At 41.6% G+C, this 19,731-nt stretch overlaps 2 protein-coding genes across 4 annotated transcripts in view; one reads left to right on the forward strand and one right to left on the reverse strand.

Moving 5' to 3' along the window:
• The first annotated feature begins 587 nt into the window (after nt 1-587).
• Gtf2e2 (general transcription factor IIE subunit 2) overlaps nt 588-19,731 on the forward strand; it is a 45,366-nt gene continuing 26,222 nt past the window's right edge. Inside the window, exons 1-2 of one of the 2 annotated variants that reach the window (XM_075986505.1) lie at nt 588-675; nt 5,769-5,938. In XM_075986505.1, the coding sequence (XP_075842620.1) occupies nt 5,773-5,938 (166 nt within the window). In that variant the 5' untranslated portion in view covers nt 588-675; nt 5,769-5,772. Of the gene's footprint in view, nt 676-701; nt 819-5,768; nt 5,939-19,731 lie in introns of those variants that run through there. The other variant, XM_075986506.1, reaches the window with a different exon arrangement.
• On the reverse strand, nt 12,356-19,438 carry Smim18 (small integral membrane protein 18). 2 transcript variants are annotated; one of them, XM_075984533.1, is made up of 2 exons: nt 19,333-19,438; nt 12,356-12,798 (listed from the first exon to the last, which is right to left on the reverse strand). In XM_075984533.1, the coding sequence occupies exon 2, from the start codon at nt 12,762-12,764 to the stop codon at nt 12,477-12,479; it is 288 nt and encodes a 95-aa protein (XP_075840648.1). In that variant the 5' UTR covers nt 12,765-12,798; nt 19,333-19,438; the 3' UTR covers nt 12,356-12,476. The 2 variants fall into 2 exon arrangements, with proteins under 2 accessions (XP_075840648.1, XP_075840649.1); XM_075984534.1 differs by lacking the exon at nt 19,333-19,438 and adding an exon at nt 15,088-15,191.

Here is a 19,731-nt window from a genome sequence, read left to right on the forward strand (position 1 = left end):
CGTGGAGCACACGTCTGTAACACTTAGACTCAGCACTCGGGAGGCTGAGGCAGGAGGAACTCTGTAACTTTGAGGCCAAAATAGTCTACAACTCAAGTTCCAGACCAACCAAGGCAACAGAGTAAGTCCTTATCTCAAAAAAACCAAAACAGCTGGGCGGTGGTGGCGCACACCTTTAATCCCAGCACTCGGGAGGCAGAGGCAGGCGGATCTCTGTGAGTTCGAGGCCAGCCTGGTCTACAAGGGGAGTTCCAGGATAGGCTCCAAAGCTACAGAGAAACCCTGTCTCGGAAAAAAAAAAAAACACCAAAACAACCCCCTCCCCCCCAAAATATCACAAAATGTTGATAATGTGGCCAGCTGAATGAGACTCCAGAGCCCGTTGCAGGATTTGTTCCTAAACTCTGACTTCCTGCCAAGAAAGTCTTCGTGCTCTGAGAGCAGTGGATCTTGGAGTAAAGTTGCCAGCAGCCTCCAAGCGGCCTCCGGTCGTCATGGAGACTCGGCATGCCACAGCAGGCTCCGCCTTTCATCGGGCCACGGGGCGGGGCACGCAGTGACGCACGTGCGTTTTCGGAGCGGCGACGCGGTGGTTGCCGGGAGCGAGCGTCCAGCCGCCCGACCAGGAAGTGGAGGGCGGAGCGGGCTCGGCGGCCAGTGGCTGGACGCCCCTCGGTAGGTCGGCGCTGGGCGTGCGCGCGGCGGCGGCGGGGGCCGCGGACGAGGGGCGGGAAGCGGAGCCGCGGTGGGCGGCCGGGCTGCCGGGCGGGTGTGCGTGCGGCGGAGGCCGGGAGGCGGCGCGGGCTGCGGGCGCTGAGGTAGGAGCCGCGGCGGCGGGCGAAGCGGCGAGTACCCCGGGAGACGCGGCTTCCGAAGGACGCGCGTGGACGCCACACCGCCGCCGAGCGGTTCGCCAAGCCGAGCACCCCGAAAGGGGCTCGCTTCCAGCCAGCTTTGTCTTTTTAGGCCGGAGGTCCAGAAGGCAAACTTTTGGGTTGGAAAGCGGGAAGATTCTCGGTGGGCGAGCGGGTTGTGCGGCCCCTGGATCCCCTAAGTTTACGTTAGCAGGCGAGCGCGGCGTGTGTAGAGTAGAAGTGGGGGAACCACGGCGTCCCCTCCCGACTGGCGTCTGCCCTGCCTTTTCTAATGCTGCTGAACTTGAGTTGTGTGTTTTCTGCGGAGTCGGGAAGCATTTTCCAGATCGGAACGCTTAGGTCCGTTTCTTGGTGCGCGCTGGTGCCAGGGACACCCGGGAGGCGCGGGCCAGCGGAGAAGGCAAAGATACGCTGAAAGATGGCAGGTTCTGAGGTGGAAAGAACTGGGCAGTGGAGCCTGAAGATGTTCAGTTTTACCTTCTCAGTATCTGTGCCCTGTGAAACGTCCCAACTCTCAGTTGGGTATCCTGTTTGGTGCTTTTGATTGCCCAAAATAATGAAAAGTGGACGTGAAATTTAGTTTCTCTGCCACACGGGTTAGCTCGCAGATGCTGCAAAAGGAGGGAAAGTTAGCTGGAACACGAAAGAGTTAGCTGCTCGTTCTGGGTGCCTTTGTTGGTACCACGTAGGTCGCTTTTGTCTTAAGAATCCTTTCCGGGTGGTTTCGAACTCTTGATCTCTTCCAGCTGTGATCTTAGTTGTGCTTCTCCAGTTCAGGTTTTATTTGTTAAAGTTAGGGATAGCACTAATGCCCAGTCTTTAGAGCTGTGGGCTTTGTGTACTGTTAAGTTTTTGTAAATTGTACAGCTTCTAGCTGTCTTAAAGTCTTTATTAAAAATCACCTGCCCTTACTAAGTAAAATAGAAATGTGCCCTGTTTTAGGAGTTGCACTCTGCCTGTTTCCTGTCGTCTCACTTGGGAAGTTTTTCTTATTCTCGTTTTCACACTTTTCCTCCTCCCAAGACTCCTACCTTCCTCACTTGCATATTTATAGTTATTTCTTACCAAACACAACCAGAATAACAATTACTCTTGGGGGAAAAAAACTTTCCTAACTACTTTCTCACTTGTGCAGTTGAGCCCAACGTGTACAACATTGGCAGCCTCCCTCCCCGCAAGAAACTGCCCAGATTTAGGAATTGAACCTGAGAGAAGCAGCTGTTTTACTTAGACCAGGAAATCGTCAACTCATATGTTTCTTATAAGTGTTTTTCCTTCCTTCCTTTCTTTATTCTTTTCCCTCCCTCCCTCCCTCCCTCCCTCCCTCCCTCCCTCCCTCCCTCCCTCCTTCCCTCCCTCCCTTCTTTCTCTCTTTCATTAAGATTAAATCTGAGGCTTCATGAATGCCCATCACAAGCTACTGTTAAGCTGTTTCTTCAGTCTCCATCTTACTGTTTGTTTCGGTTTTTTTTTTTTTTTTGAAACGGGGCTTCTGCTGTGTGTAGCTCTGGTTGTCCTGGGACTCTGTAGATTAGGTGCTGCCCTAAACTCAGAGGTCACCTGCCTCTGCCTCTCAGTTTGCTGAGATTAAAGGCCTGTGGCACATCTTCCTGGTTTTGTACTCTGTGCAGCATATGGAACCAGTTAGGATTCTTCAGCTTCCCTGAAGATGTGGAAGCAATAGTTATTCAGTAAAAACTGAATTTGGGGTTATGATGTGTTCCCAGGCTTAGCACTATGTTGTATGATGCCTAGCTCCCAATCCCTAATGATATCACAAGGGCACCATTGGTACTGCATTGTGTACTGGGTTGCTAGGCATTTATGTTCAGTAGAAAGGATGAATTAAATGCATTCTCAACTTAAAAAATATCCGGTATAACCCCACTGAAAGCCAGGGGTCCTCTGTATAGTTGTCTTTCTCTTCCTTTCTGAACACTAGTTCAGTAGTGTGAAATTCAGTTACAGGGGCAGGTATGAGCTTTTCTGAGACCCTCTGCAGGGTGCTAGGAAGAGCTGAGAAAAGAATTTTTCTAAGATTCTTGGTGATTAAACCAGATGGCTTGGTAGCGCACGCCTTTAATCCCAGCACTTGGGAGGCAGAGTCAGGTGGATCTCTGTGAGTTCGAGGCCAGCCTGGTCTACAGAGGTAGTTTTAGGACAGGCTCCAAAGCCACAGAGAAACCCTGTCTCGAACCCCCCCCCCCAAAAAAAAAAGATCGTTGGTGATTCTTCTGGTTGTGTTGAGATTGCGTAAAATTGCAGAATTTTATAACTGGGAAGGAGGAAAACAAAATGATCATTTAGGTCTATGTCCTTCCAAATCAGGATTTTTCTTCCAGATTTCTTCCAAGGATTCCCTGTGTACTCCCCACCCCCCGCCGTATCTAACTTGGTCCTAGTTTCCTAGAATTCTCTATGTAGACTAGCTAGAACTCTGCCTGCTTCTGCCTCCAGAGTGCTGAGATTAAAGGCATGCACTACTGTGCCTAGCTGCTGTAGATGTTTTAAATACTTTAACCCAGCTTTCTTAGTTAATAAGAGTACACTGGTTTTTAAACTACAACATTTTATTTATAGCAGCTCTGATTCCCTCCTGCCCTCCCTCCCTAAATTTGCTTCCTAGTTCTGTCCAGATTTTTGTTTCTAGAGCACTGGTCCATAGCAGAAATAATAATGTAAGCTCCAAGTGTGAGCCATATTTGTAATTAAAATTTGTGTGTTTGTGGTGCTGGGATTTTAACCCAGTTCACCATGCAAGCAAGGCAAGTATTCTGTCAACTATACTGTATCCCCAGCCAGAGACAGTGACGGAGATGCACCAAGAGATGGAGACAGAGAAACAGAGACAAAGACACAGATGTGTGTTTATATAAATATATGTTTGTGTGTGCGTGCAAATTATTGCCATTAAATTACAAATCTGAGTTTATGCACTGTGGCGAACACTGGTAATTTTCATCACTGGAGGTCATGTGTAGGCGTGTGGCTAACTGAGGGATATACTGCAGTCATTAAGGAAAAAGTCAAGAAAGAAAGTTTAGTACTTAATTTACAAAATTTTGTTCCCTTTGATTTTTATTGTACAAGTCCCAATAGATAATATACATATTTCTACAGATGACTGCATATAAAAATATCAGTTAAGATTATTAGTTGCATATTTTGGACTGCTCTAAAGACAGCTGCTAGTGCTGATAAGGTTGCAGAGAGTTGGTGTGGGATTTCTTGGCTTTTTACAAAGTTGGCAAGGTTATTAAACAGAGCATTTTGTGTTTTTCAGCAAAACTATCTGCTGATCTGTGGCTTGGCAGAAGTGGCTGGGACACTGTCCCTTCCAGATCTGGCTCTTGCTTTGCTAGAGAGGGTACTCTCTGTTCCTCTTTAGTTGATAAACTGATCAACTTAAAACATTTGTTACATGACATAAAATCAGAAGCCAGGTTCCAGGTTGTACCTTGTAGGCAAATCTCATGAATCTCTCAAAGTATAGCAACAGGATGAAAGTCATCCACCCACTGATAATCTCTGGAGACTTCTAAATGTCACTGATGGCCGGAATGGGGAGACCCAGTTGGCAGCTGGGTTCTCTAGTCTGGGAAGGACTTGTGCACCTCTACTCCAGCCGGGGTCATGCCACTGCTCCTCAGACCAGTGACACTCTATATATTTTTAAAAAGTAAAAATTGGTGAAATTGGACTGAGTAGCACTTGAGGTATGGCTGCTATATCGCTTTAAAAAGTAAAATTTGGACTGAGGGGATGGCTCAGCAGGTAAAAATGTGTGCAGTGCAAGTCTTGGGGCTTAAGTTTACTCCCTAGAACCTGCAAAGAGCTGGATGTTGTGGCTGGGTGGCTATCATCTATAATCCTATTAACTCCAACATCAAGACGAGAGATGGAGACAGGAGGATTGCTCTGAAGCTCCCAGGCAGTTGCTGTATACAGAGTGGCAGGAACAAGAAAGAAGGTGGAAAGCAAGAGCAGATTCCTCAGAGTTTTCTTGTCCTCGGCTTCCACACACATAATGAAGGCTGTGTACTCATTCTTACATTTATGAACATGAGCTGGCATGCACACACAACAATACATTTTTAAATAATTAGTGAAATATATTATTAAAAATCTAAATACTACTCACACATGCAATTAATACAGGGCATCTCCTTTGCACTTACGGGGTTCTTTAGGTGTCAGGTCGTAAGGTTTGTGTGCGTGTGAGCCTGTTTTGGAGACAAGGCCTGGTGTTAGCCCATGCTGGCCTTGGGCTATCCAGCTGAGAATGACCTTGAACTTCCTGTCCACCTCAAGAGTGTTGGGGTTTACTGACCTGCATCACTACATCCATTGTTAAAGCTGGCGATGGTGTCGCACGCCTTTAGTTCCAGTACTCGGGAGGCAGAGGCAGGCGGATCTCTGTGAGTTCCAGGCCAACCTGGTCTATAAGAACTAGTTCCAGGACAGGCTCCAAAAACTACAGAGAAACCCTGTCTCGAAAATCAAAAACAAAAACAAAAAACCAAACAAACAACAAAAAAAAGGATTTAACTCAGGACCTTATGTGTGTGCTAGGTTAGCACTGAACCAACAGCTACATCCCCAGCCCTGCCGTCTTGATATACTTAAGTGAGGTCTAACTAGCACATGTCACCTGTAGGTCATAGTTAACTGCTATCTTGGGCAGCATAACTGCAGGGCTTTGGAGAATAGTCATGTTTTACTGACCTCACTACTGCCTAGTGCATCATTTTTTTTTAAAAAAGCGAGTAAATATAAATGTTAGCAAATTGAATAAAAGATCATTTTGTAGGGACTAACTTGCCAAGGTCTGTAGACTTGGCATGCAGGTTTGAGTCTTCGGAATTTATATTAAAGATGTGTTTGTTTTTATAGCATTATGGATCCAAGCCTGTTGAGAGACCGAGAGCTCTTCAAAAAAAGAGCTCTTTCCACCCCTGTGGTAGAAAAACGTTCTGTGCCTTCTGAGTTGCCCTCTGCCTCATCCAAGAAGAAGAAAGCAAAAGTTGAACATGGAGGGACATCAGGCTCTAAACAAAATGCAGGTGAGTAGAATTGTCTTAGGATTGTTGGTTTCATTTTTCAGATAACTAGTAGTAGCAAGTTAAGTTCATTTGTCTGTTTATTTTTTAATCCTTTTTTTTTTTTTAGTTGACTTCATTGAGCTATGCATTTTTCTCTGCTCCCCTCCCTTCTTCTCCCCTCCCCTTCCCTTCAGCCCTCTCCCATGGTCCCCATGCTCCCAATTTACTCAGGAGATCTTGTCTTTTTCTACTTCCCATGTAGATTAGATCCAGATATCTTAGGGTCCTTGCTGTTGTCTAAGTTCTCTGGGATTGTGAATTGTAGGCTGGTTTTCTTTGCTTTATGTCTGAAAGCCACTTATGAGTGAGTACATGATATTTGTCTTTCTGGGTCTGGATTACCACACTCAATATGATTTCTAGATTTTGCCAGCAAATTTCAAGATGTCGGGTTTTTTTTCTGCTGTGTAGTACTCCATTATGTAAATGTACCACATTTTCCTTATCCATTCTTCGGTTGGGGGCATTTAGGTTGTTTCCAGATTCTGGCTATGACAAACAAAGCAGCTATGAACATAATTGAGCACATGTTCTTGTGGTATGATTGAGCATCCTTTGGGTATATACCCAAAAGTGGTATTGCTGGGTCTTGAGGAAGGCTGTTTCCTAATTTCCTGAGAAATCGCCATACTGATATCTACAGGGGCTGTACCAATTTGCACTCCCTCCAGCTCTCCAGTATAAATTGTTATCAGTGTTTTTGATCTTGGTTATTCTTACAGGTGTAGGATGGAATCTCAGAGTTGTTTTGATTTGCATTTCTCAGGTTCAGTTTATTTTTGAGAACAGGGTGTCTGTGGAGCTCTGGCTGCTCTGGAACTTCTATGTAGATAATCCCACAGAAATGCCTGCCTCTGCCTCCTGAGTGCTGAGATTTAAGACTTGTGCTATTACATAACCCAGTAAGTTTAATACTCTTAATGAGTTTTAGATTCATCATTAAATATAAAGGATGAAATTTAAGTCCTTACTATGTTTATATTAGTCTCATGTTTTAAAAATTAGGATATTAACTTTTTAAAAATAAAAGTATCAGGGCTGGAGAGGTGGCTCATTGGTTAGGAGTACTGGCTGCTCTTCAGGTGGACCTGGGTTTGATTCCCAGAACCCACATAGCAGCTCACAACTGCCTATAACTCTGGTTCCAGGGGATCTAACAGCCTTTTCTGGCCTCCGGGGGCACTGCATGCAAGTAGTACACAGATACGTGCAAGCAAAACATCCGTGCACATAAAACTAAAGAGGAAGAATGCGTACAGTTATGTACAGGGAGAAGGGGTAAAGCAAAAACAGAACAAAAACTTCCTTTATTGAGGTTTGCCTTATATAACCCACAATTGTAGTGATATAGTGTAAATATTTTTAGTAAATATGGAACAACTATCACTCCTGTTTTAGACCATTTCCGTCATCCCTCAAAGGACTGGCAGCTGCTCATTTACAGTGACTTCTGACCCCAGGCCTAGATAACCAATAATATACCTGCTGTCTACATATTTGTCTTTTCTGGACGATTGCTATACATAGACTTACATAGACAGTGATCTTTTATATGTGGCTTCTTTTACTTAATGTTTTTATGTTTATCCATTTTATTGGGTGAATCAGTACTTTATTGCCAAAGAGTATTCTTTGTTATATGGATGTATCACCACTTGCTTATTTAATGGTTGAGGGGGTGTGAGATAGGATTTTGCTATGTAGCCCAGTCTGGCTTGAAGTTCACTAGGTGGGTCAGGGTAGTCTCAAATGCAATAATTCTCCTGCCTCTGCCTCCTAAGAGCTCTTATTTCTATTGAATACAGAACTCATGAATGGAATTTCTGGATAATGTGAATTTATGTTTAGCTTTTAAGAAAACTATCAAAGTATTTTAGTCTTATGATGAATGCTTTAACCCCTGTGTGGTGTTGGGCCCTATATAGGGGTTACTTGAATATAAAAACTGCAATATCTTGGTAGTGGATCTGACAACCTAGGCAGTTACTTCATACCTAACATGGGAAGTATATACAGAATGGATACCCATGACCCAGGACGGACAGAGCAAGACAAAGATTCATCATCTTATTCAGAATAGTCAGTTTAAAACTTTAATCTTAGCCCAAGACAGTCCTTTATTAACCAATGGTATTCACAGCATACAGAGGGGAATCCCACATCAGTTCCTGGCTACATAGTATTTTTTATACTTAGGTTATTATTAGTATTATCATTATTTTGAGAAATGATGTTACTGTAGTACAAAGCTGGCCTGGAACTTACTGTGTAGCCAAGCCTGGTTTTTGATACATGACAGTCTTTCTGCCTCTGTCTCCTGACTGAGAGCGAAGACGTGAGCCACCATGTCCAGCTTTGTATTTATGTTAGTTAGGAAAATGTGAAAAAGGTAATGCTTTGCCCGGTGGTGGTGGCACACACCTTTAATCCCAGCACTTGGGAGGCAGAGGCAGGCAGATCTCTGTGAGTTCGAGACCAGCCTGGGCTACAAAGGGAGTTCCAGGACAGGCTCCAAAGCTACAGAGAAACCCTGTCTCGAAAAACCAAAAAAAAAAAAAAAAGGTAATGCTTTGTGGAAGTGATTTTATGCTGCAAATTAGTGTTTTTTGAAATTAATAGATTTCTGCTCCCTTCTCTTTACATAGTTATGTACAGAAAGTCATCCCATCAGTAGTGGAGATAAAATAAAAAAAAGAAGAAACAGCCCCTGCAGACCTTAGCACTCTCCACGATTGTGTAACAGACTTCCTAGGGAGGACACCCCCACCCCCACGTCTACTTACTTAAATAAGGAACTGATTGTCAGAACAAAGAATGTATACTATCGTATACTATCAAAGTCCTGCTTGGTGAACTAAGGAGTTTTATTAGGGTTATTTACAGGAGCAGAAAGGACTCAGACAGCTGCATCACCAAAGCTGGACACCTAGTAGGCACCTCCACTGGCTGAGGATTGTCCTTTCCAGACGGCTCAGCTGGTCTCTGTTCCCAGAGGTTTGTCTGAGTGTGACTTAGCAGCCTGCATATATGGGTGTGTTTATATATTCTTGGGGAGGGAGAGGCGTAGTGAATCTGAGATTTTACTTTTTAACATTTATTTTTATGTGTATGAGTGTTTTGCCTACATATATGTGTTTGTATATTCTTGGGAAGGGAGAGGCCTAGTGAATCTGGTCAGTTTCAGAGACTTCGTGAAGCTGTGTTTGTTTGCTTCCTATCTTGAGCTTCCTTGCGGGATGGAATGTTTAACTTCCAGGAAACTGCTGCTCAGCCACGATCCTCTAAACATGCCGGTTATTCTGCATTTGTCTTCAGTCTTTGTGTATAAACTTAAAATAGCATCTGTTATGTTAACTAATTAGAACTGGGGTGGCTCAGTTGGTAAAGTGCTTTCTGTGTAGTCACGAAGACCCAAGATTGGATTCCCAGCACCCATATATAAAGTGGGGTGCAGCCAGTGCTGCGGAGACAGACAGGATGATCCCTAGGGCTTGCTGGCCAGCCACTCTTGCCAATCAGCAAGCTCCAGGTTCAGTGAGATCATTTAAAAAAAAAAGGTGGAGAGCAGTAGAGGACGACATCTGCTGTCCTCCTGTGGCCTCTGCACGCGCATGCACACTTCCACCAACACATATGCACAAAATAAATGTTAAAGTCCAGAATTGATTTTTTTTTTTCACTTCAAGTATAAAACACTATTTTGTTTTGGTAATAGTATTAAGTGGCCTTGTAATCTAGTAAAATGACTTGGTATATTTAGTAAAAGGTATTTTCATTTTTTGTTAATATTGGAAATAATCTCTGTCCACTGAGCTTCTTTGTTTTTTATTTTTACCTTATTGCAGTATAGGGTTTGAACCTAGGGTATGCAGGGTTCTCAGCCCCAGCTGCTTGCTTGCTTTTTCAGAGTGAGTCTGTTTTTTTACCTTTTTTTTTTTTTAACATTTTTCTGTAAAAAAAGAAAAACAAACATTTTTCTGTGTATATGAGTGTCTTGCCTGTATGTACGTATGTGTATCAGATGCATGCAGTGTCTGCAGAGGACAGAGAGGGTGATGTTTCTCCTGGAGCTAGTGTTACAGATGGTTGTGAGCTACCGTGGAGATGCTGGGAACTCTGAGAGAGCAGCAAGTGCTCTTGACCTAGCCATCTCTCCAGCTCCTTTTCATTTGCTTTTTTTTTTTTTTTTTTTTTTTGGTTTTTCGAGACAGGGTTTCTCTGTGGCTTTGGAGCCTGTCCTAGAACTAGCACTTGTAGACCAGGCTGGTCTCGAACTCACAGAGATCCGCCTGCCTCTGCCTCCCGAGTGCTGGGATTAAAGGCGTGCGCCACCATCGCCCGGTTTCATTTGCTTTTTAAGATCTACTTAAATCTCTTTTTAATGATTATTTTTGTGTATAGGTGCTCTGCCTTCATGTGTGTCCACGCACCACAATCATGGCTGGTGCCTGAGGAGATTGGAAAAGGCCATTTGATTGAGCTGTAGTCACAGATGTGAGCTTCCCTTTGGGTGTGAGGAATTGAACCTAGATCCTCTAGAGGAGCAACAAATGTTCTTAACCACTAAGCTATCTTTCCAGCCCCTAATGTAGTTTTTAAAAATAGCTTATATTTTTAATTTAGTCCATTAGAATAATGGATTTCATTATTACATTTTTATGCACGGATAAGGATGATTTATTCTGAGATAATTACCTGAAGTAAATTTGTAGCTGTTGTTTATAGCCTAAAGGTAGTTTAATGATTTTTAAGATTTCCTCATATGTAATAGCAAAGCAGTATTAAAATTGTAAAATATATTATCTACATAGCCATTGGTATATCAAGAAATAAAATGGTCTGGAGAGATGGATCATCTGTTAAGAGCACTTGCTGTTCTTGCAGAGGAGCCAGGCTTAATTCTCTGGATGCATATGACAGTTTAGTTAACTCTAGTCCCACAGCATCTTATGCCCTCTTCTGGCCTGTATGGGCAGCAGGCACATAGGTAGTGTGCATAAACACAGGCTGAACATCCATACGCATAAAATAAAAAATGAACATAAAAGGAAACTTCTTTCCTTCCTTCCTTCTTTTCTTTTTCTTTTCTTAGCCAGGTCCTGCTGGCCTTGGTCTTGTGGCAGTCTTTCTGCCTCTGCTGGGATTACAGGCGTGTGCACCACACCTGGCATAAAACTATCACACTTTTTTTAAGAGTGTGTGCGCACACTTGTGCCATGGAATGTGTATAGAGGCCAGAAGTCAACTGCAGGTGTATTTCATTGCCTTCCTTCTAGAAACGGTGTCTATAGCCCACCTAGCCAGCCCGTGAACTTCAGGAGGGCGTTCTGTCTTTGCTATACGCGTGCTGCAGTGCAGCCTTGAGCTGCTGGCTTTCTGTGGGTTCAGGGGACCTGAATTCATTGTCTTATGTCTAGCGCTTTACCCCACACTGCCTCAGTTCTGTAGGTGTTGAGCAGGGTGGGGGTGGGTAGTGTAAACCTGAGTCTCAGTATTGGGGGATGGAGGTCAGCTTGGGCTGTATTTCAAAGTGAACAAAATAAAAAACCTCATCCCCAGTACACATTAGTACTCTGTCAGCCCTAACAAAAGCTTTACACCTTTCTGCATTGAGTATCTTTAGGTCTTGATAGCATGAATAGCAGAAGTAAAAATAATCAGCTGGGTGGTGGCGGTGGACCTCTTGAATCCCAGCACTCGGGAGGCAGAGGCAGGTGGATCTGAGGTTGAGGACAGCCTGGTGTACATAGAGAAACCCTAACTCAAAAAAACCAAACGTAAATAACTAAGGACATATATTTACTTTATTTAGTCAGTTTAAAGTACTAGACTTCTAAAAAGTAGGGGCTCTGTGCCATGGTGGCACATGCCTGTAATCCCATCATTTTGAAGGCTAAGGCAGGGTGGACTGCATATCAAGACTCTCTCATCCCTTCTGCCATAACAAAGGGGCTCTGGAGTGGAAATGTCCTCCCAACCCCCACCCCAGACAGGGTTTCTCGGTGTAACAACTCAGGCTGTTCCAGAACTCACTGTGGACCAGGCTGTCCTGGGATTAAAGGTGTGCACCACCATTGTTGACCCAGGAATGTTTTACTCTTGACTTAGAGGCACATTTTAAGTAGGATTTTGCTACTGAAGCACTTTTTTAAACCTATGTGACCAGGCACAACAAGTTACTTATTTTAGCAGCTAGCTCTTAGTTTTTAGTTTGCCTGGAAATGGGAACACTGCTGCACAGTGTTCCCAGTAGTGCAAGCTGGGATTAGTTCATCTAGTTTCGAGATGCTGTATTAAGTAGACTGGTAAATTCCTGTTATAAACTGTATTTAATGAAGGACACACACACAAAAGTGCACACTTGTTTTCTACTAGAAATCTTGTGGACATTCAAAGTCAGAAACAATTTTATTGAAACGATTGGCTTCAGGAAATTTTCATTTTCCTCAGACGAGGCAGAAGGCTCTTCTTAAAGCTTTTGTTCCTCTTCTGAGAAGGGCTAGACCACCTCACTGTCACGTTTTCTGATGTTGTTCATCATACTCCTGAGAGGGTTCGGCTCGCTCTTCAAGTCCTTCACGGTTTTGTTCTTCGCGCAGCAGCAGCAGTCGAGTGCCTCATAGAGGAAAGCCAGCACGACTAAGGCCACCACGGTGGAGATGAACACGAGCAGGATGACAAAGCAGGCAGTGTTCCAGCTGTCGTGGAAAGGGTAGATGGTTTGGACTTGAAAGCCGAGGTACTGAGAAACGGAGGTGGTGGTCTCGTTCCAGTGGCTAGAAGCCATCCTCGAGGCCTCCTTCTTTATGGGTGTTTGGAGTCTGCCAAAGGGAGAAAGTGCATTAGCCAAATACAGATTCTTGCGCTCAGATCTCAGCACTAAAGTTAGTAACTTTATAGTAACTTGGACTTTAGTTACGATCTAACAAAATTAATGACTGAATTACGGTTAATTTTTTTTGTGTTTATGCTAACTAGTAAATTATACCCTAGCTTTTGTGTATTTCTCTTATTAGATAATACTTAACACACACACACACACACACACACACACACACACACACACACAGAAAAAAATTTACATATGGAATTCACTGCTGATGAAGGGTAAGCAACTGCCAGCTTGGAGCTTGACTGAAACAGTGGTCAGTGAGCAAGCACCTGTGGGAAGGCTGTCATTACCCTTCAGGTGCTTCTTGCCGTTTGGTTTAGGGTGTTTCTGTCTCCTGTTGTCACTCTGTCAACTTGGATCTGAATCTAGAAATTGTAGCTGAATACAAAATAACAAAAAGAAAAGCCCATACTGACAGTTTTCAGTATGGGGATAAAATAAAGTTTTAGACTTAAGTAGCCTGTGAGGTGATGTTACTGTTGGTTATTACTAATGTTAATTAGTTCTGTACAGAATAGTCTATATATAGTTAATTTCTTCAAGTAAGATAAGTGACCCATGTTTAAAGTGGATACATTTAGTGCTGGGGAGATGGCTGAGGAGGTAAAGATGCTTGCTGCTTAAGCCTAGTGACCTGAGTGTGATCTCCAGGATCTGCGTGGTGAATAGATCTGGACCTCCATGGCTTGTGAAGTGCACCCATGAAAATGTAATCAATTTTTAAAAAACAGATAAATTTAACTCTTTAAGAAGTGTGAATTATTAATTTCTTCAAGTAAGCTAGTGATTTAAATTTGTTTTTATACTGCTGGGCTCCTTCCTTGACCCCTATTTTTGTTTTTGTTTTGTTTTTTAACTTTTATAGTTCATGGTGGTCTTAAATTTGTTATGTAGTTGAGATTGATTATTGTATGATTTCTTTGCCTCCTTAGAGCTGGGACTATAATAAAGTGCATTACTATCCTTGCTAATTTTAGTATTTTTGTAATTCTGTTGACCTAATACTTGTTATACCTTATATGAGAATGTGAGGATTGGAAATTGGTTAGTATAGAAATATTGTAATTTTTCTTTTCTTTTTTGAGATAGGGTCTGACTATGTAGCCTTGGCTGGTCTGGAAGTCACTCCATAGATCAGGCTGTCCTCAAACTCAGAGGTCTGCCTATCTGATTCCCAAGTGCTGAGATTAGTGCTACCACACCCAGCCCCCATTATTTTGATTTTTAAAAAATATTTTAAAGGATCATTAAATACCTGTCCAGTTTAAAAGAGGAAAAAGAAGAAGAAATAAACACATGGTTCTATTTCTTTAATTTGCTGATATTTTTATGCTTTTCCTTTATTATATTCTTATAAACAGGGTTTCGTGTGTATTCACAACAAATATCACCCAGTGCACTGTGTGGTTATCTAAATTGTAGAGATGTCTTTTATGTGTAAAGAAAACTTCAACATTGCACATGAAGGCTAAATAATAACCTTGGCATTATGGTATATGCCTGTGATCCTGGTACTTGGGACACAGGTGTAGGAGGATATGAGTTTGAGGCCTGCCAAGGCTCCATTGGGAGTTCCAGATGGGTGTCAGCTGTACCGTGAGACTTTATCTCAGAAAAGCAAAGAACATGTAATAGACTCGTGTGCTCATCGTTCCATCGTCATTATCAGTTGCTGCCTTTTGTGCCTTACCCACTTGCTTCTGTCACGTGTGCAGTCAACTCCTAGACGTGATGTAATCTAGAAATATCTCAGTGCTGATTTCTAAAAAGATGAAGACCGTATTTCTGAATACAAGCATGGCGTTATTTCCACACTCAAACTGTGAAGTCATTGGTTAAATTTGTCTTCCTACTTAAACAGAATATTATAACTTTTACCAAAGTTATGTTTTCTGAGGTTTTAGTTTCTGTTGTAAATCAAGTTTGTTTTATAAAATCCCATCTCTGTCCACTTGCTTACTTCCTATATTTTGAAGGTTAGATGTATTATCTAAAGCCAGAAGTAAAGGCTTTACATATGTTTTGTTTGGACTTAAAGCTTCTGTGTCATGGTGCTTGACCACTCTTCAATGAGAGACAGCAGACCTAATGGGTGGTGTGTAATTGAGTTACTTCTATTAGCTGAGGGCCATATGAAGTTATATTGTTGGTAGGTGATGTGTATTTCATACTACATTTCATGTAAGCTATGTCACTAGACCTAGGATTTCAAAATTACCTTAACAGAGCTGGAGAGATGGTTCAGTTGTTAAGAGCACTGACTGCTCTTCCAGAGGGACCTGGGTTGAGTTCCCAGCACTCAGATGGCAGCTCACGACTGCTGTAATCAGATCCAAGTGATTTGACACCCTCACACAGACATAGATGCAGACAAAACTCCAATGCACACAAAATAAAAATCAAAATTACCTTATCCTGCCGGGCGGTGGTGGCGCACGCCTTTAATCCCAGCACTCGGGAGGCAGAGGCAGGCGGATCTCTGTGAGTTCGAGACCAGCCTGGTCTACAGAGCTAGTTCCAGGACAGGCTCCAAAGCCACAGAGAAACCCTGTCTCGAAAAACCAAAAAAAAAAAAAAAAAAAAAAAAATTACCTTATCCTTGGAATGTTCTCTTTAGATTACATTCTTTTTTTATTGAAAATAGATTTTTTTCATATAATATATTCTGGTTATGGTTTCTCTTTCCCATATTCTCCCTAGTTCTTCCCTACCTCTCCTCCCATCTTGATTCACACCCTTCCTGTTTCTCCTTAGAAAACAATTAGGCATCTCTGGAATGACAATAAAATAATAATAAAATAAGATAAAAACAAATAGGAATAATACAAAAACCAAACTAAAAAGAGCCAAAGGAAAGCACAACAAGCATAGATGCAGAGACACACCCATGTGCACACACAGGGATCCCATAGAACAAAATTGGGAGCTATAATGTATATGCTAGGACTTGCAAGGTTCAAAAACTGCTGTGACTTGACATGCCTGCCTTAAACAGTGGTTTGTTTTCCCCAGTGAGACTCCTTTGGAGAAAACTAATTTTTCATTTGCAAGTGGCAATCAGTTGGAGATAGCTTCTGGGATAGGGATAAGAGTGTATGTCCATTTCTCCTGCCAGTTCTAGGCCCTCATCTGATGTGCACCCTGCAGAGCGCATTCTTATGGAAAAAAAACTGCCTTGTACTTTATGGTACCATTGCCATATGAGCCGGTGTTAAGTGATACCTTTTATGCTGTGATGTGGCTGCCCTGATATGATAGACTGATCCAACTTTCGTGTTGTCGATGATTCTTAGTCTAAACACCGTGAACACAAATGTACAAGTACTCGGAAATGTGGTTAGAGACAAAATTTAGGGGTGTGGGTAGCTGTGGGATATGTGTCATGGCTAGGTTCTTTTGCCCCGTCTTCTTTAATAAAAGTGCGTGAAGTATGAGCATGCTCCCATGTAACTTTAAAATACTCACCTTTTGCTGCATCTTTACGATTTATGACACTAGTTTAATGTGAATATTTATGCAAGGAGATGCCTGGGATCCCAGCATTCATGGGGCTGAGGTAGGAGGTAGAAAACTTAGGATCAGTAAACTACAAAGCCAGGTCCTTTTTCATCCCTACCATTACTTAGAAACTTATCGAGCCAGATGCTTAAATTTTACTGAGGTTGTCTTTTGAACAAAATGCAATTTGAAATCATGTTCAAATTAAAATATTTACCTGGACAAAGGAGCATTTTCTCTGGTTTCAGTGTGAGGACTTGGTAAACATGTTGCTTTTATGTTAACATGAATGAGTTTTCACATTCTTGGTTTTTCGAGACAAGGTTTCTCTGTGTAACTCAGCAATGTTGGAATTAAAGGTATGCACCACCACCACCAGACTTCAGATTCTTTTTGAAGAGCAGAGGTAATAGTGATGGAAAGAAGACCCAGACTTGAGGAAACTAAAACCGGAGGAGTTGTTTGTGCCAGGAGAGGGAGCACTCTGCCACTGCTCTATATCCCACCCTGGCAGTGTACCTTATTTACTTGTGAGAATTCATAGTGATTGTGCCTGCAGTGACCATGGAATAGCAGTGTGTTTACCAAAGGCATGTGTCTAAGCAGTTTGGAAAGGAGTATCTATGAGTGGTGGTTTGAATAAGAATGGTCCGCATAGGCTCATATATTTGAATGTTCAGTCCCTAGGGAGTGGCACTATTTGAAAAGCTTAGGAGGTATGGCCTTATTTGAGGAAATGTGTCACTGGGAGTTTCAAAAACCCATGCGAGGCCCAGGATCAGGATGTAGCTCTCAGCTCCTGCTCCAGTGCACCAGAGTTGCCATGAAATGTCTCTCTCCCCAGCAACAGAGCAGAGACTAAGATAGTATGTTCCAGGCTTATGTTGTATGTTACGACATTTTTGCCACTTTCGACAGAGATGAAACTGAAGTAAAAACATTCATGCTTTAGTTAGCGTCTATACATGTCTGGAACAAGTAAACCTGTGTGATAGATGTCACTTCCCACCTTCAGTTTGATGTGTATTCTGAGTATAGAAGAGCTCTAGTAATTTTTGTTTGTTCAATTTCAGGTAAAGACTAAATTTATTGGTAGTGGATTTGGTGTAATTAAGTACCCCCAAAAAGTATACCATCAAGATTTCCTATTCTATATGAAATTTTCCCAATTAAAATTAAATTTGTATCAAGGAAATGCTGTAAACATGTTAGAAAACAGAAAATGATTAAAAATAGAAACAGTAAGAGTTTTGTACTTGGTAGATCTTCCCTTTATAATTTTATTACAAGAATGGGAAACCTTAAAATCACATAATTTTTAGGTAGGTTTTATTTTTGTTTTTGCTAGGTTCCCTTTCCCTATTTGGTTTTTACAAAAGGTCCCAGTGGCGTATTTATGGGGATAGTCTTTTGGTTTGTGGACCCTGGATCACCAGATTAAAATTATGATTTAGCTCTATTTATGGTAAAAACTTGTAAACTGAATTCTATTCTCTGGTTCCCTTAAGTACATCACTGTGAAATACGATCTGTTGATCATAAGAGCTGTTAGCTGGAGAGCAGCTCATTGATTCGTGCTCTGAGGCTCTGAGGTAGGGTGCACTTGAGGGATGGTTTGGTGAACAGTAATAGACCTCCACTTATGCTAATTATAGATCTACTCTACAAAGATGTAGGCTGCTATGAGTGTTAAAACAATTTGAAATTTTAGGGTGTAAGTTAACGGTTATTTGACGTTGTTTTTATATTATTTGGCTCCCATCTTTTGTAGAGTAAGCAAGAAAGGCTTCTAGGTAATTAACCCTGCTGTGCTGAACCTGAGATCATCTAGTATCTTGTTACAGCAGCCTTTTGAGTTTTCCAAAGACAATGTGTAACCTGAATGCTGATGAAGAAACAAAGGAATAGAAATTATGAAAAGCAGAAGAAAAAAACTAAGCCTTAGTAGTAAATATACTTAACAAGGTAAAAAGGTGAAAGTTGGATATTTAGGTAGTTGAGTACAGTGTATCATGGAGAGCTAGCATCTACTAAAGGTTTTCATCTTCAGATATTATTTACAGAAATTTGGTCGATTACTCTGAGCCAGGAGAATAATTTTACTACCTAAAATTACTGTTCTTCCTTAACCAGCTCGTCTTAGGACACATTTAATTTTAAGATATAGTTTAACAAAAAGATTGAATTTGTATGTATCTCAATACCAGCTTAAGAATAACTAATTAAAAATTTTTGTGTGGCTTATAATGAAAGGATATTTAAAAGATTTTTGTGTAATAACATGGTTTGTATTTTATGATAGGATAGATTTTACTGTAGGGAAATATTTTAAGATGTTGGGGAAATCTGATGTTCTATAATTTATCTCTGCTTATAGTGTAATACAACACATAATGATACATGTTAAAGTGTTTTTATATAAAAATTATAACTGGTTTTTTCTTGGCATTCTCTGCATTAGTACTCAAAGTCAAATACAAAAAATTAGAATTATCTTCTCATTTGTTAAAATATATGCTTCTTTATAACTGCTTTTTACCAACTGATATAATTTGTACATATAATCAGAAAGCTTTAGCCGAAGATTTGCTATTTTTTTCTTTTGAGAAACATCCTTTGTTAAGACAGACCGGACTTCTGAAATGAATTTGCTTTTAGAAAATAAAATTAGCAAAGGCCCAGGTTAACATCAAATGCTTTTGTCTTACTTAAGGTCTGGATAGATCAGATTAGTAGAAAATGTAATAAATTTTCCATTAAGATACAGATGGTAAGGATGCTTATCAAATGGCATAGGGCAGCCGTCATTTTCATAATAAAATCCTACCAAATAATGGGTTAATACATTGCTTTTACATTTTCTGAAGGCATAATGCTTTCTGTTTGACTATTTTCATGGTAAAATATTTTCCTGCTGCTTCATAAGGATATGGACTACTGAATAGAAAGGATCAAATAAGCCTACCTCTCGTCTGGAAGGATGCTGTGGAAGCGATGGTATCGTCTGTTTGTAGTGCAGTCTAGTGCACAGCCAAGATGGAGCTGTGCTTCTATTGGTTGGACACGTAAAGCAGCTGACAGTTTCCTCCGTGCTCATTTGCATAAAGACCTGCCACCCCGAGGAACAGGTCATTCATAAACTGGATAGAGCTGTCTGGGGTATCAGCTGCCACCTCCTTTTTAAAATTTCTTTTGTCTTTATGCTGATTTTTCACATAGAAACAGATTGGTTTTTTTTTTTTCTATAAAATTTCACATCCCTCTGTTAGTAGTTCAGTGCCAGAGCAAGAATATGGTCTCCAGAGGCAGTTACCTAGGAAACGCAGCCCAGGTTAAGCATGTTTGTAAAATGTTAACAAGGAAA

This window comes from Microtus pennsylvanicus, chromosome 9, assembly GCF_037038515.1.
Source record: "Microtus pennsylvanicus isolate mMicPen1 chromosome 9, mMicPen1.hap1, whole genome shotgun sequence".
Taxonomy (NCBI): domain Eukaryota; kingdom Metazoa; phylum Chordata; class Mammalia; order Rodentia; family Cricetidae; genus Microtus; species Microtus pennsylvanicus.

What these genes read in the sequence shown, in the direction of transcription:
- Smim18 (XM_075984533.1), bottom strand. Translation starts at nt 12,764, where the DNA reads ATGGCTTCTAGCCACTGGAACGAGACCACCACCTCCGTTTCTCAGTAC.